The sequence below is a fragment of the Pagrus pagrus genome (genome assembly GCF_965226575.1).
Source record: "Pagrus pagrus genome assembly, chromosome: 3".
Classification (NCBI taxonomy): domain Eukaryota; kingdom Metazoa; phylum Chordata; class Actinopteri; order Spariformes; family Sparidae; genus Pagrus; species Pagrus pagrus.
Window position 1 is genome coordinate 15016455 of NC_140187.1, and position 14861 is coordinate 15031315.

At 40.6% G+C, this 14861-nt stretch overlaps 2 protein-coding genes across 4 annotated transcripts; one reads left to right on the forward strand and one right to left on the reverse strand.

Annotated features, from left to right (window-relative positions):
* The first annotated feature begins 5346 nt into the window (after window positions 1-5346).
* Window positions 5347-7882, forward strand: LOC311255167 (cytokine-inducible SH2-containing protein-like). 3 transcript variants are annotated; one of them, XM_084349410.1, is made up of 4 exons: window positions 5347-5658; window positions 5937-6027; window positions 6594-6757; window positions 6933-7882. In XM_084349410.1, the coding sequence occupies exons 2-4, from the start codon at window positions 6008-6010 to the stop codon at window positions 7430-7432; spliced, it is 684 nt and encodes a 227-aa protein (XP_084205536.1). In that variant the 5' UTR covers window positions 5347-5658; window positions 5937-6007; the 3' UTR covers window positions 7433-7882. The 3 variants fall into 3 exon arrangements, with proteins under 3 accessions (XP_084205536.1, XP_084205537.1, XP_084205535.1); XM_084349411.1 differs by having other exon boundaries at window positions 5959-6027; XM_084349409.1 differs by having other exon boundaries at window positions 5347-6027.
* A 510-nt stretch (window positions 7883-8392) lies between these two features.
* hemk1 (HemK methyltransferase family member 1) lies at window positions 8393-14861 on the reverse strand. The gene is made up of 11 exons (XM_084349408.1): window positions 14579-14861; window positions 12487-12660; window positions 12283-12374; window positions 12098-12191; window positions 11871-11999; window positions 11546-11610; window positions 10901-10950; window positions 10709-10814; window positions 9220-9315; window positions 8818-8928; window positions 8393-8576 (listed from the first exon to the last, which is right to left on the reverse strand). Exons 1-11 carry the CDS (start codon window positions 14624-14626, stop codon window positions 8513-8515), a joined length of 1029 nt encoding a protein of 342 aa, XP_084205534.1. The 5' UTR covers window positions 14627-14861; the 3' UTR covers window positions 8393-8512.

The following is a 14861-nucleotide window of genomic DNA, read 5'->3' on the forward strand; positions in this document are numbered from 1 at the left end:
AGACCAACAACTTCAGGCATCAACTGCAGTCAACAACATCCTCTTGTCAAGGCGTCGAGGTTCCAGTGTTTGAAAGGCTGCACTGTTGATTTACCTGCATGACAATCGATTCGGCCGGAGTTCTGACCAGTGTAATTCAGTAGAAATGGGCAACCATGGTTGTGTCATCAAACACATTTCGTTTCTTGATTACAAGCTCACTTTTCATGAGGTTATCTCAGTTGTGAGACCAGTCTGTTCAGACTTTGCAAACTTGTTCCCTTCATAATCCTCTTCTAAAAAGTACACAGTCTACAAAGAACTGGACCAAAAGGTCAAAGCTTTTAGATTAGCACGGATCATGTGCACACACAAAGTCAAAGGGCTGCTCTCCCTTTAGTCGGGTCGTCAACTAATTGGTCTTAGTAAGGTTCTTGGTTGGCTAAGAAACCTTAAGGTCAATAGTATAGCAGTTAAGGTCTTTTTTATACTGCTTAGTCATAAGTGAAACAAGACTACAGCCAAGCTAGTGGCTAAGTGCTTTGAGCTGTACTGGTAATGCTCGCATGCTAGCATGCTAACATGCTAACAATGACCATACTAGCATGCTGATGTTAAGCAGGTCTTTTTTGACAAATGGCCACTACAGGAATATCACTACTTTTGCAGGTATTTGATCGTAAAGTATTGGACAATGTACAGTTTTGACCTGATGGGGGCACCAGATGAAAAGTCATTAGCATACATTGTTTGGGTACCATGACTGCTTGTGTAACTGTGTGCTGTTATACTAAACTTCTCCCTTTGCAAAAGTGGAAACTTTTTGTGGAATGGTCAGATTTTATTACAATTCATCCTGCGGGGAGCACGAATGTGTTGATCAAATTGTTATAGTAACCTATAATTTCTGAGAATTTCCACGAAACTGCAAATATCAACCACATGGTGGTTTTAAGAGGAAAAGTCAGGGAATAACCAAAGTCATTAAGATTCTTCCCCTGGGGACGATGAATGTCTGTACTAACTTTCATGGAAATTCATCAGATAGTTGTTTGGGTGTTTCAGCATGAACCAAGCAGCTGCACTGAGCCGTGCAGCTAATATGGCTGAAAATACCGATCACATTATAAACATCGTGCCCTAAAACAAAATATTTTCATTTCTTTAGTCGGGCAGCCTTACTCAGCAGTTCTCTCCGGGCCTGTTCTCTGAGAACAAAGCTCTGCTGGTTTTCTCTCATACAACGGATGGATTTATGTCGCTGATTCCCGGCAATTAGAGCTTTTCTAAGAATCGTCTGGGAACGCCCATTTTGTCTCCACGTTGGAGGACAACAGTTAATCATTGTGTGCCAAACATCACTCCAGTTATTAATTCCTGGTAAGCTCTGGGTACGTAGCATGCTCACACAGGCAAAGTTTTTATTAATCAAGGTATCAGCACCCAGATATGTGGTGTGCGTGGTGCTGAAGGGCACCATAGTCCTGCAATGCACTGCGTGATGGAAACGAAGGAGTTAGTCACAGCTGGAAGTGATCAAAATAAACTTGTGCACGGAGGTGGTGAGACTGCTTCAGGAAGAAAAATAGAAATGTTAAATCTTTCCGCGAGAGTTCGACTTAACGGGCAGCAGTGTTTGTGTATGAGAAATGGAAACAAAAGTGGAAAATAACAACACGTGAGAAACAATAGTAATGTGCTTTGGCTGTGTTTTATCTGCTGACGAGAGCGGATGTTTTCATTTAAAAGAGATTTCAAATGCCTGCAGGTGGCCATGTCAGATCGACAAAAATATACTGTGTGGCGCCTCAATATAATGTGATATCTCTCTGTTAAAACACGATATGTCACGGTGTTGCTGAAGCTGAAAACTGGGGACACAAAGGTTTTACTGAACCAAATACATTCTGTGCTCAGTCAATCTACTTCTTCCAGAGACCAACTGTTGTGATCTACTAAATTGATTTATCTATTATCACCATAAAAACCACAATCACTAGAGCCCCGATGACGCACATTCAAACACCAAATTAGCAACGACCTGGGAATAAACAGTGCAAAAACCCTTTTTAGGATTTGGTACCAGTAATCATACAAATTGATAACAACCAGTTTGTGTTATGACTTCCTTGTATGCTTCTATTTCTGGCTCCAGCACTGTGTAGTGGAAACAGCAAATGTGTATTTCCAAGAATGATATGGATTAAAAGGAACTAACACTCAAGCTCCTGTGCATGTACTTTCATAATGAAGCGAAGTATTTGATCACTACATCTTTTGTCAGGGAAAATCTTGGACATAAAGGAAATAACTTAGCTTATGCAATGCAAGTACACATGGGAAATGCAGTTCAAGGATTAGTCAAGGATTAGGATTACCAAACAAAGGCAAAAACTTCCCTGTTTCCAGCTCGTCAAATGTGAATATTTGCCTATTTTTTCCTCTTCAATGACAGTAAATCGATCATCTTTAGGTTGAAGATTGTTGGTCCGACAACATAAGAGTTTAAGACGTCACTTAAGCTCGGGGAAGCTTGTGCAAGGCTTTTTTTTTTTTTTTTTGTACTATTTGCGGACTTTCTAGAGCAGCAGAAACAAACAAACCAAATCCTCACAGCACACCTGTAGTCATATCTGTGCAGGATAGTCTCCATAGAGTGGCGTAGCGAGGACAAATTTTTGTAGGCTAACCCCGGAAGTTAGCATCGCCCTGGTTCCCTCGACAAAAGTCCTACCAGATTTTTTTAATTGGATTTTTGAATATCGCAGAAAATAAACTCTGTGGCAAACACAAGTTTATGATACTCACACGTTATGTTCAGCAAGATAGTCTTCACAGATGAACACCACTTTTGTGATTTTCGAATAATGTTAGGCTATAAACAGACTGCATTTCGGTCGCATTATTTAAACGTCATCACTACTAAGTGTCTTACTACACAATTACCATACAAGTTTTCTATAAATTGATAAATCTACAAGTTGTAAAGTGAGTTAGAATAATTTGCAACTGAAGTCTGCCTGTAAAGACGGACTGGTGTGTAAATGAGTCTCCGTGTTCGATGTGATGACGTTTAACGTTCATGACAGTGCCTGTTGCCTCATTTAGCCACTTGTTAGCAACCGCCATTTTTAAGACACGTAAGCGCTTCATAATCAAACTGTGGGATCTATATTATCTATATACATCATATATATATAGATAATATATATATCATAATCTATATTATGTCGTAGACCAAACGTGTATGACAACACCACTCTATAACACGTGCTATCTAACGTCTACTTTGTCCAGGAATAATAAATACAATTTGACAAACAACTACATTACTCATGAAATATTGATTTAAAGAATGATTCAAGAATTCATTTGAAACTTTGTTAAATTACAAAAAAGCAGCAACACGCACTTTTAAACCAGACTGGTCACAAAACTGTGTGTCTGTATATGCATGCATGTCTATCTTAATAATGTAATTGTATTGTAACAAAATCAAATGGCACATTTATCAATTAATTAGTCTCTGACTGTCTTTGTGGGGCATTGAGCATTTCACTGTTGAAAAAGTGATCTGGAGGGAACATTTATGTAAATTATTCAGAAGAAATAAGGAAATAAATAAGCTTTTATAAAGTTATTTCTTTTTTGTTTGGTTACATTTATTTCACTGATTATCAATTATTATGATTGAACATTAAAATTAAAATGACTTTTTGAGCAGGTTAGATAAATCAGCCAGTTATAGACAGGTGCTAATACTTTGTTGTTCCTCTTTATAAAGACCTGATGCTGCAGGTGACACTGTTGAGTCGATGAAAAGAGACTTCACTTGGGATTTAACTCGCCTTAACTAAGGACTGGATTTTGACTTGAGATACATGTCTGCAATTAATAAACACAATTATTGGAGGATTAATAGATAATGAAAACAATCATTAGACGCTGCCTTGGTCCTGCAGTGAACCATGGCTTGACTTGGACTGACATGTGTAGGGCCTGTTTCTCTGTATTGGATGTTTTTGGTCTTCTTGCACCTTTTCTGTGCCGTGATTGCGACGATCTTCTCAAAACTCAAAAACATAAAAACCATGAACCCTATATTACAGACCAGAATGGGAAGTTTCATACAGTATGTACCGTTTCATCTTCAGATTCTTGGTAATTTCCTCACAATGCTTCTCCAGACACTAAATCATCCAGACGGATCATCTTGACTGTCAACAATCTTCTGAATTTGGCAAAGGATTGTTTGGGCGTTCAAACACCACATGCAAAAAAAATGCTTTATGAGGACCGAGGATTTCTTTAAATAGTCAAGGTTACGGTGTCCAGTACGTCTGGTTCTGTTTTAATGTGCCACATGTGACCGTTTAACATTCACTGTGTATGCGTCCAGTTTTAATCAGATTGATCATGAAGAAAAGGCTTTATCCCAGGCTGTCAAGTTTACAGAAATAATGAAATGAAATAAAACTAATTCCCCCAAAATGGCTTTAATTGTGGTGTTCTTTGAACGAGTTCAAAAGTATTTTGTTCGACCACATCCAGCAGGGAAAGATAAAGTCCTGAAGACTTCTTAGAAAATAAGCTCATTTCAGGATTTCTTGGAAAAAGTTGAGATCCAGCTATGCAGGATCAGAAGGCTCTGGTGGATATGGCTATGATTATGATAGTTACAGTTTCATGTGTTGCTTCGAGTCCAAACTGCCGTGTGTGTGTGTGTGTGTGTGTGTGTGTGTGTGTGTGTGTGTGTGTGTGTGAGTGTGAGTGAGAGAGAGAGATGGCTCTTGACTATTGTTGAAATAAATATTTAGATTTTTTTTTGTTGGCCCTTGAACAAAATGTTCCTCAGATTAATGGTCCAGCAGTATTAAACTCAACAGTAACTTAAAGTCAAATTTATTGAGCAGATGTAGACGCTGGGGTTTCCTAGATAGATTCCCTAGAAAATAAACGTCAGGCGAGAAATAAATTTTAAGTAGCCTCCATTTTACTGTCTCGACCTTAAGCAACACTATCAGAAACACATGGTTGGACAAATCTAATATAAAAGAGGTTCAAACCCTGAGCAGGATGCCTCACAGCAGAGTTAACCCATTTTTTTTTAGTTTACTGTCACAATAACAACTCGCCTTGTTGAAGCGTAATGCCTCCGACAAACCTCCGAGAAAAGCTCTCGCCGTGTTTTTCCACCAGGATCGAGGGGAATCTATATTACTGGAAACAGCCTGTGTGCATTCCTATTATCTTTAATGTTGAGGCGGTGAATTCCCAGAATGAAGGCTCTGTCAGGGCCGCCCGGCGGGGCGGAGTCAGCCCTGCCATTATTCCTGGAAAGCGGATAGGGAGAAGCTGCCGCGCGATTCCTGGGAGCGAGCGAGCGGTTCAGCGAAGGCAGGGGCCGCCGGGTGAAGCGATGAGCCTCGCGACACGAGCCGGGAAAACGACGACAAGCCCCCTCGGCACGGCCATCACGGGAACAAACCGCAGAAACAGAAACGTTTCACCTCCGCAACAGACACGGACGGCGCAGGCGGCGGAGCGGGCTGTCACGAAGCGAGACGACCGGCGGCGGAGGCTGCTGCGCTGCGCGAGCCGAGCGGTAGTTGGTGCGGCCGTGTGACGTCAGAGCCGCCGGTGCTGTGAAGAGTTCTCAGAATAGACTTCTAGGAAACGGTAAATTTTAAAAGCCAAGCCTTTACACCGCGTCCTTCACACATTAGGATCCCATTCTGGTGACAACACACTCCGACCCGCTGCCGCACGGACTTTTACACGTTTTACATTTATTCTGCTTTTCTTTTTTTTTTGTTAGTATTTTACATCCAGTGATCTTGTATAAACTAACACGGACAAGACCTTCGACTCTTTATTACGGCGTGTAGTGCCAGGCGTATTCATGACAAACCGATGTTAATGGTCGTGGTGGTGTTTTTCTCCTTTTGTTTCAAAAGACTCGTTTTATTTCTCTTGAAGAAACGCGAACTGATCGGATTTTAATAACCAAGTGGAGTCGAGAAATAGCATGATTCTCTGTGTACCAGGGTGAGTTGACCTTTTCTTTGTTTCTGTTGTCTGCGTTGAGAACATGTTATTCCAGTCGTTAAAGTAAAGTGTTCACTTGCGTTTAAAGTCTTTAAAATGAGTGTTAATTCTTGTGTGTTAACTGTCTCAAACTGGAGTCTTCAAATTCAAAATGCAAAGGCCTGTTAGACTAATTATAAAAACTAAAAAAAATCTCTTTATTAAAAACTTCTTAATACTGATAGTAGTAATTATACAGAACTTATTTATTTAAACTAGAAAGTCTGACTGAGATTAAAATGTTGTTTTTCTGGACAAGAATGCCAAAACATGTCATACGTCACAACATCAGAATGAAATGAAGATGTGTTAATAAACTAGGTTTTCACATTTTGTGGTTCTTAAGTTGAAACTGGACCTCTTATTCTTATTATTTAAATTCTTCTGAACTGCAAAAAACAAAAAAATAACAAAAAACAACCTTAATATGGATTCCTGCTTTAATATGGAACAATGAAGCCTGCTGGGACTGTTTTGTTGTAGATCTTTCATGCTTTTTAAAACCACATTTTCAATCTTATTTCCAGTCCCAGAGCTCCTCTGCCCACTGCTCCGTCCTCTGAAGCCCCGCGGGGCATGCGGGCAGGAACTGTACCTCCTACCCCTTGCCTTCAAAGCACCCCTTCGCTATGGGACCCCGCAAAAGACCTGCGGGCAATCGCCAGCAACTTCTGCTATCTAGAAAATTCAGGTACAGTGTGAAAAGAGTTTCGTGTTTACAGCCTCTGAGCCGCACAAGCGAGATTCTTGGAAAGTCATAAACTCTTCCAGACTCTGTTTGGCACATGGTATTTACTTGAACAGTAAAAAGCACAGCAGTGTTCAGAGTGACTAATATTTAGGAATCTGTGTGTGTGTGTGTGTAGGATGGTACTGGGGAGCTGTGACTGCTGCTCAGGCTCACGCTGCGCTTCAAGAGGCATCTGAAGGAGCTTTTTTGGTACGGGACAGCAGCCACCCTCTGTACATGTTGACCCTCTCGGTCAGGACTGCACGCGGACCCACCAGTATACGGATCCAGTACAGCGGCGCCCAGTTTCTGCTGGACTCCAGCTCCCCGGCCCGGCCCAGCCTGTCGTCCTTCCCCAACGTGCCCAGCCTGGTGCAGCACTACATGGGACCAGAGAGGAAAGCAGAGGAGGGGAAGGTGGAGGAGGAGGCGACTCCTTCGAAACCCTCTCAGCAGACAATTCAGGACACATCTGTGGTATTAAAACTGAAGCGGGCCGTGTACAAGCCCCAAGGCCTCCCCTCGTTACAGCACCTCACACGCCTCGTCATCAACAGACACTCTGACTGCCCCGACCAGCTACCACTCCCGAGGCCTCTAATGCGTTACATACAGGACTATCCCTTCAAGGTATGATGGGGTCCCTCAAGTCCATTACTCTGGCTGAATCTCAGCTGACTGACGACAGGTTGTTTGTGCCTGTAAATGACAATGCTGCTCCGGCAGTTGGAGGCCAGTCTTGAAAATACTGGACACAAGGTCATGATTTTGCTGATGAAATATGTACAAATGAAATGCTGACGTGCCTGGTTAGAGACTTACTTTGTCAAGGCCCGGGTGGTGAAGCACCCCAGAGAAGCTGAAGTACTGTAATCAACGCTTATTCTATGATGAATGTGGAAATTGTCCATATCCGTTGTACCCTCGTCAGTTCTGGATGTACATACTGTTCCTGAGAAGAACTAATTCCATTGAGACTTCTTTTACGCCATTTTATTTTTCTCAGTAAGACATTTTTTCTACCTTTTACATGTGTACATTTTTCTATTAAAATAAGCAGTTGGAGCTTAACCCACTTGTCCTCTAGATCCTTTTGTCTTGTGTTGCTTAAGAATGGCACCGTTACTCACAGTGTAAAGAGAAAATGCTGTCATCATCGTGTCATGATTCTTAACAGCCACATGACGGCTGCTCTTGTGACACTTGTTACGAAATATTTTCGCCTTCAATCACCTTTGAAACACAAAGACTTTGTGGCCTTTGAGCTTCAAGTGTGTGCGACGCGCAGATTGGGTGAGGAAGTAAAGGCCACACTGTGTGTTTTTGCTCAACAATGCGTGCAGCCTGCATCTGAGTCAGCGAGTGGACAAGCGAAGGGGAGGACCGCTCATCAGCGGATTCACAGAACTACTGAATGCTTCCTGGGAGGAGGGTGAGATTCTGAGAGGGAGGGTTCTAAGAAAAGCCTCGGTAATTACCTTCAGCTTTGAGCCTGCTTTTGTGCCATCTCGCACACCATTTTTTACTGTGGTTCAGGATGTAATTACGAGTGTTGCCGGATTAAAAGTGCAACAGTGACACGACAATGGTTTGAGCTCCTGCAAATTGTGAATTGTGAGTGATAGACTCGGTGCCAGCATGTGCTTCGGAGACTCGGTGGGGTTAGGGAAGCTGAGGCGACCTGGGCTAACGCCAGAGTAATAGGATCTCAGTTTCTCAATCCAGATCCAGCTTGTGGTCCTTGTTTGACTTCTCTTTCTGGAGGATGCAAAATCGTGGCCTAAGAAACAAAAACAAATCAGACTCTTAATTTTGACTTGCAGTGTGAAAGAACCACAAATTGATGAGTGAATGGAGCTTAATTTTGTAATGAAGATTTTGAGACTTGAAATCAAATTGACAGCGATTACGAGATTAATATGTATACAATTTAAGAATCAAGTCAAAGCAGGTTAAATGATTAACAAAACTATTTAATGACGCCCAGGTGCAGTAAAGGCTGAGAGCTTCTTTAAACAGACCTGCCGGTGATGTCTTGCTGTGTCTCCACGTAATGCATCTCCTCCACGTTTGCCTCCACCCACCGCCGAATGAGCGGGGGGTGCCTGGGGTCCACCTCCAAGTAAACACGGCTGTTATTCAGCAAAAAAAACAAAAAAACACAAAATGCATTAAAATGTAATTATCAGCAGAACAGGATTATCAGAAGTAAGCTTGAGATGAGAGCGGTGACACTTATCTGGAACTGTATTTACTGGCAGTCTTTTAAAAAAGCCTAACTCATTAAAGAGGCAACACGATACGTGTGTTTTTCAGAACATGCTGTTCCTGTGACAAGCCAAAGACGCCGTTAGGAATTAAACCCAGGTGGGTTTGTGTGTGTCTCTGTGTGTGTGCTTGTGTCGTGCAGTGGAGTTTCTTACCCAGGACTTGATAGGATCTGTGGAGCCAGAGTCAAAATCTGTTTGATCACTTTTAGGCCATCTTTACCTCCATCTAAAGCAGCATGGTCTTCAAACCTGGGCAAACAGACAGTACCCATAAATACATGCCATGCTTTAAATGTCACAGGTTTCCATAACATGCATTTCTAGGTACACCTAATGCACTGATGCAAATAAATGTTATACTTTTTAAGCACTTCCAAAGGTTTGACTTTTGGTTCATCTGAAACCAACATTTAGTATGCACAATTTTATTGTTTTTGCCAAGAATTAAAAAAAATATTAGTATAAATGTATTTTAAACCCCATGTTTAATATTTATAAACAGTTAATTAAACAGTTTATAGCACATTATAACAAACTGCACTGTCTACAAAGCCAAAATCCAAGTCTTTAGCTAAAACTTTGTTTGTTGTTGTTTTTTTATGCCATGGGGTTAGGGTTTAAACATTTTTTTAAAGTTTTACATTTGCAGTTAATAAAAAACTCAGCTAATAACCAAACTAAACAGTGAACTACACACAGCACAACTAAAGCAAAAGAGCCAGTTCAAGCTTAAGTTAGCTAATGAGATAGCCACGGCTAATGTTGAAAGCTAAATGTACCTTTCCTTCTTTTTCGTATGTCTTGCAATTGAAATATTCATATAATACATGTTCTTAACTAACATCTTGATAGTTTCATTTGTTACCCAACATAATAAAGTAGATGAGTAGTAGATGACAAATCATCTTATGGGAAATAAAAACAGTCAGCAAACCTGCTAAAACAGCCTAGCCAAGTGAATCATATTAAGATTGGTTAACTAACATCTTGGTAGTTTGATTTGTTATCCAACATGATAAAGTCGTAGCTAAATGAGCTAATGGAAAATAAGAAAGCAGTCAGCTAACCTGCTACAATAGCCTAGCCGAGTGGAAGTGACTGCTATCTCAGCTCTTGACTCACAGCTAACATTGGCTAAAGCTAAATGTACTTTCACATTATATCCATCTCCTGTAACTGAAATATATCACAACTAACATCTTGGCAGTTTATATAAATAAGTTATCTAAATCAGCTCTTGACTGCAGTGAAATCCAAGACTTTGATGTAGTCAAGCCACTATTAAGTCACATTTAAGTATATTAACAGTTGATTATGTTGCCTTGAAAACTGCAAAAAATGCCTTTTGTTTATCTAACATACCCTGAAGTTTTCCAAAAGCAGAGGACAGTTTTTTAGGTCAATAACTTTTTGTTGTAACATGAAAAGACATTATCTATCCATCTGTTACAGAGTGTACCCAGTCAGCATGCAACACTTTTTTTCTCAACCCCAGCTTTCTGAAGTTAGCACCATCTGTCTCTGCAGGTCAAAATGTAGGCGGATAAAAAAAGATTCTGTTGTCGTGTACTTCATTTTTCTTATTTATTAAGTGCTTATAAAATGAAAAATAAATGGAGGAAAGCTGAACGTGTTTAGTCACCTGAAAACTTCAGGGTCCAGTGACGACATATCCTCTGAGAACAGGTACGGAGGGTTACTGACCAAAGCTGAAACAGTGCTGCAGAGGCTCAACACAGTTTCTGCATCTGACAAAACAGAAATGAAAACTTCTTCATATCATCAGTGTGTTTAAGCGTGTTACTTAATAATGCAATGCACCACTTACACTTACCTTTCATTACGTCTATGTGATACACCTGTAATCTGTCCTGAAGCCCCAGCCTGCAGAGAACAATCCTTCATCAGACTTAATGCATTACTCTATAGAGTGATGTAAATAACTTATATTTTTGTATGCTAACCCGGAAGTTAGCATCGCCCTGGTTCCCGCAACAAAAAGCCTTCAGTGTTTTTGCAGTAGTCTATAAACAGACTACACTGCAGTCGCATGACTTGAGCGTCACCACCACTGAGCGTCTTACTACACAATTTACGCGTTTTCTATTAACTGATCAACCTAAAGTTAGAGTTAGAATAGTTTATAATTAGTGAGTAGATGAGTCTCCGTGTTCGGCATGATGATATTTAATGTCCATGACACCTTCTTCAGTCTCATTTAGCCACTTGTTTTTAAAACGTGTAAATATCTTTACCACAGACCTTATTTCAGGCATTTAACTGGAAAAACAATTTTAAAAACTCAGACATGAGACGAGGGAACTGAATGTGCAAAAATTCTTACTAATTTCCGGGTTTTCAGACTTCAAACACCACTCAATATGCCCCTTCTCAAAAAAACAAAACATTTAATTGTGTCTTTAACCACAATAAAAGTTAATTAACGTGGACTGACAACTTGTTTTACACGTCCACTTACCTTAATGCATTCTCTCTTGTTAAATCCACTGCCGCTTGGCTCTGGTCCACAGCAATGGCTTTAAGCTAGTGAAAGACAAACAAGTCAACAATTAAAAACCACTGTTCCTTTAATTGCATTTGTCTGTATTGCTTGTTTACATGAGGTCGTTATTTAGGGATTAATCATCTAGCCGTTAAAATGTCAAAAATGAAACTTAGCCATCGCTTACTACAAACACCCACAGTGATGCTTGACGATTAGCCTGACCAGCAGCTTAAAAGCACAACGACTTATAAGGATAGAAACTGACACACTGAGACCGGGCAGTAAACACAAGCCTCACCTGAGGCAGACTCTTCAGCAGACTGAGAGAAATGGCACCAGAGCCACATCCCACTTCCAGGCATGTGCGCTGGTCATCTCCAGTCCCGGGCTTCTTCTCCAGATCACTGAGCACGAGTTCAACCAACTCCTGCACCAACACACGGAGAAAACACTGCTCTGGTTATATATGATCCACCTTTAGGGTTTTAACTCTACATTGTGCTGCTTTTTCTTCTCCTGTCCAACCTCAGTTTCAGGCCTTGGTATGAACACAGGAGGTCTCATCTTCAGCGTCAGATCTCTGAAGTCCCACTCCTCAATCACATACTGCACAGGCATTCTACACAAAACACACGTATTTATGAGTATTATCAGTTAAAAACATCTGGGTATATATCCATACAGAGGTGGTGCATGTAGAAACTTTACACCTGGAAAGGCGTCGAGTGCACAGCTGCCACATCTGCTCTGTTTTCTCTCGGCTGAGGAACTCGGTTAACTTCCCCCGCTCGAGACTTTCAAGCTAGACAAAGAAATAACATGTAAGAACAGGAAGGAATGCTATTAAATGTGAAGGTGTGTATTCAGACATTATGTCAGCCAAAGTAAAACTAGCTCCACAAATGTCAACTCACAGTATTAGCCCCGAGCAGATGAGCAATGATGTAGTGGGTGGAGTGGTCTGGCTCCGTCACACCTCTCTCCACAAAGTGTCTCCTCCATAAGTCCACCGCCTGCAGTGCTGTGATCCTGCCTGCAGGTAAAGCTGGAGCGCTGCATGTACGCACTGCATGGGAGCCCCAGATCCCCTAAAAGCATTTGATTTTAAGAGAGTTTTGAAATAACCACCAACTATGGTTTAAAGGATAAGTTCACTCAAACATTATTCTGGATTTCTTTCTTTTAAAATGTTTTCTGATCTAAGGGGAATGTTGTGTCGACCACAAAGCGTCACCAAACTTTCCGTCGACGTTGGGGTGAGTAAATAATGTCTGAATTTTAATTTTTGGGTAAACTTATCCTTTTAACAAGCCTTTGTTCATTTCCCCAGTCGGCACTTTTGGTCAGGGTAATCCCCGTCAACATCTAAGTGATGCTGAGGAATCAAATCTGAAAACCTAATTTCATATCAAACCTCAGACACCCCAGACTGACGTACGCTCAAGATGCACGTCCTGCACAGCTTTCATCACTTCATCTGCACAACTGAAAATCAAGTCATCTGTACACCGATGCTGAGTTATATATGACCAGCCAGTGATTTCTTCATGTGCTGTATGTGTCATTAACAGGAAAAAAAAAAATTCTAATTATTTGAAAACATTTAGTCAGCCTATCAAATGTTTGTGACTCACAGCTTCTTAAATCTTAGTATTTCCTGTCTCTTGGTCAAACTTAATAATCAATCTTGAGATGAATCACTGAGTTCTATGAACTTGTGATGAACAACTATATTTTTTTGGCCTTTCATGGCTTTACTTGATAGGAAAGCTTGAGAGCTACTGGGGCGGCCAACATTTGACATTTATAAACATACTAAAAATTAAATACATAATCGATTTTAAGAAATAATAAAACATGATTTGTGGGTCAGAGGTGTAGCTCTGCAGGTGTGATTTTGGAAACACAAGGAGGCTTGACCCTCCTGAATATTAAGACGGGGACAATGACAATATGTGTGTCAAACATATCAGCCCTTCCTTTAGTTAAGCACTTTGAATTTTACAAATTACCAAACAACCAAATGATTTTGACCGTTTAATCAGGTTTAAGTTTAGCATTCGCATCTTTATCTTTGGGATTTAGGCTACTGCTGTAAATGATGTTGTGATTGCATTTCCAAACTGAATACAGTGCGTGTCCCCTTCTGAAGCTGAAATTAAATCTGAGCTTCTGTTCAAAAAACAATTAGAAACTGTGCTGCCACTGACATTTTTAGTAGGGGCAGACCGATAATCGGCCCTGGACATTGAAGAAACTTGAAGTACTCACGTAAAGTACCTGAAAATTGTACACAAGAACAGTACTTGAGTAAACTGAACTTGTTCCATCACTGGTTGTTTGAAATTTTGACACAAAGAAGTTTTACTTTTACTGCATAAAAATCAATATCAGTCCCAAATATCAGCTTTCAGTCTCCTTGATTTCTAATAATCTGTATCGGTAGCGGTCCTGAAACTAACTAACTTTTAGTGAGACAACGTCCTAAGAAAGATCTTGCATCTAATCAAATGTAACCACATCCAGTTTCTACTCTTCAATAATGCCTGTCAACTGAGACGTTGGTGATCATTTGTCTTCACATTGTAATGTCATACTCTTCCCTTTATCTGTACTGTTGAATCAAGAGTAACTTTAAAGCTGCACTATGTAGATTTGGGGAAGAAATTCTAATCAGAAGAGAAACATTTTCATTGACTGATTATTTTATGCGTAAACAAACTAAATAAACAAACTATTTACCTGACCTTGAAGGGAAACGCGGCTTCATACTGTATTACTTTGTTTACATGTGGCGGACCCTGCCACCTTTCTAGACTCAAACAGTGTTCTGGGGACCTTTTTTTCCTCTGAGAACAGCTTGTTTATTCAGTTATGGATACAATAACATGTCTTAGTTCATATCACTTGGTTTAAATGTTCATTTTTTACATCCTGGGTTGCTCCATCATGCTCAAAACAGTTCGCATCCCATCTGATGTACTGAGGAGGAGTCCTCCTTGTTACCTTTAATCCAAAGCGTCTGCAGCCTGCACTCAGAGATCTTCTCCACATGGTTGATGTAAACACACACACACCCTCTGCATCAACACTGATACATACAGTGTGTGTAGCCGTCAGCTGGACTCGCTCATCCTTACTGTGCTCTCTTGTCCTAAATGTACATTAGCTAGCCTGTCAGGTAACATGTATCGTGCTGTAGAGACATTAAACAACATTTCTGCTGGACGCCATCCTACCTATCTTTACTACTTCCTGCACATGGCGCAGCAAACCGCTCCAACTTTGA

Coding starts and splice junctions, on each gene's coding strand:
- LOC311255167 (XM_084349409.1), top strand. CDS start 6,008: ATGATTCTCTGTGTACCAGG. Junction 6,028..6,593: donor ATGATTCTCTGTGTACCAGG/GTGAGTTGACCT, acceptor TCTTATTTCCAG/TCCCAGAGCTCCTCTGCCCA. Junction 6,758..6,932: donor CTGCTATCTAGAAAATTCAG/GTACAGTGTGAA, acceptor GTGTGTGTGTAG/GATGGTACTGGGGAGCTGTG.
- hemk1 (XM_084349408.1), bottom strand. CDS start 14,626: ATGTGGAGAAGATCTCTGAGTGCAGGCTGCAGACGCTTTGGATTAAAG. Junction 12,661..14,578: donor GCAGACGCTTTGGATTAAAG/GTAACAAGGAGG, acceptor AAATGCTTTTAG/GGGATCTGGGGCTCCCATGC. Junction 10,815..10,900: donor TCACATAGACGTAATGAAAG/GTAAGTGTAAGT, acceptor CTGTTTTGTCAG/ATGCAGAAACTGTGTTGAGC.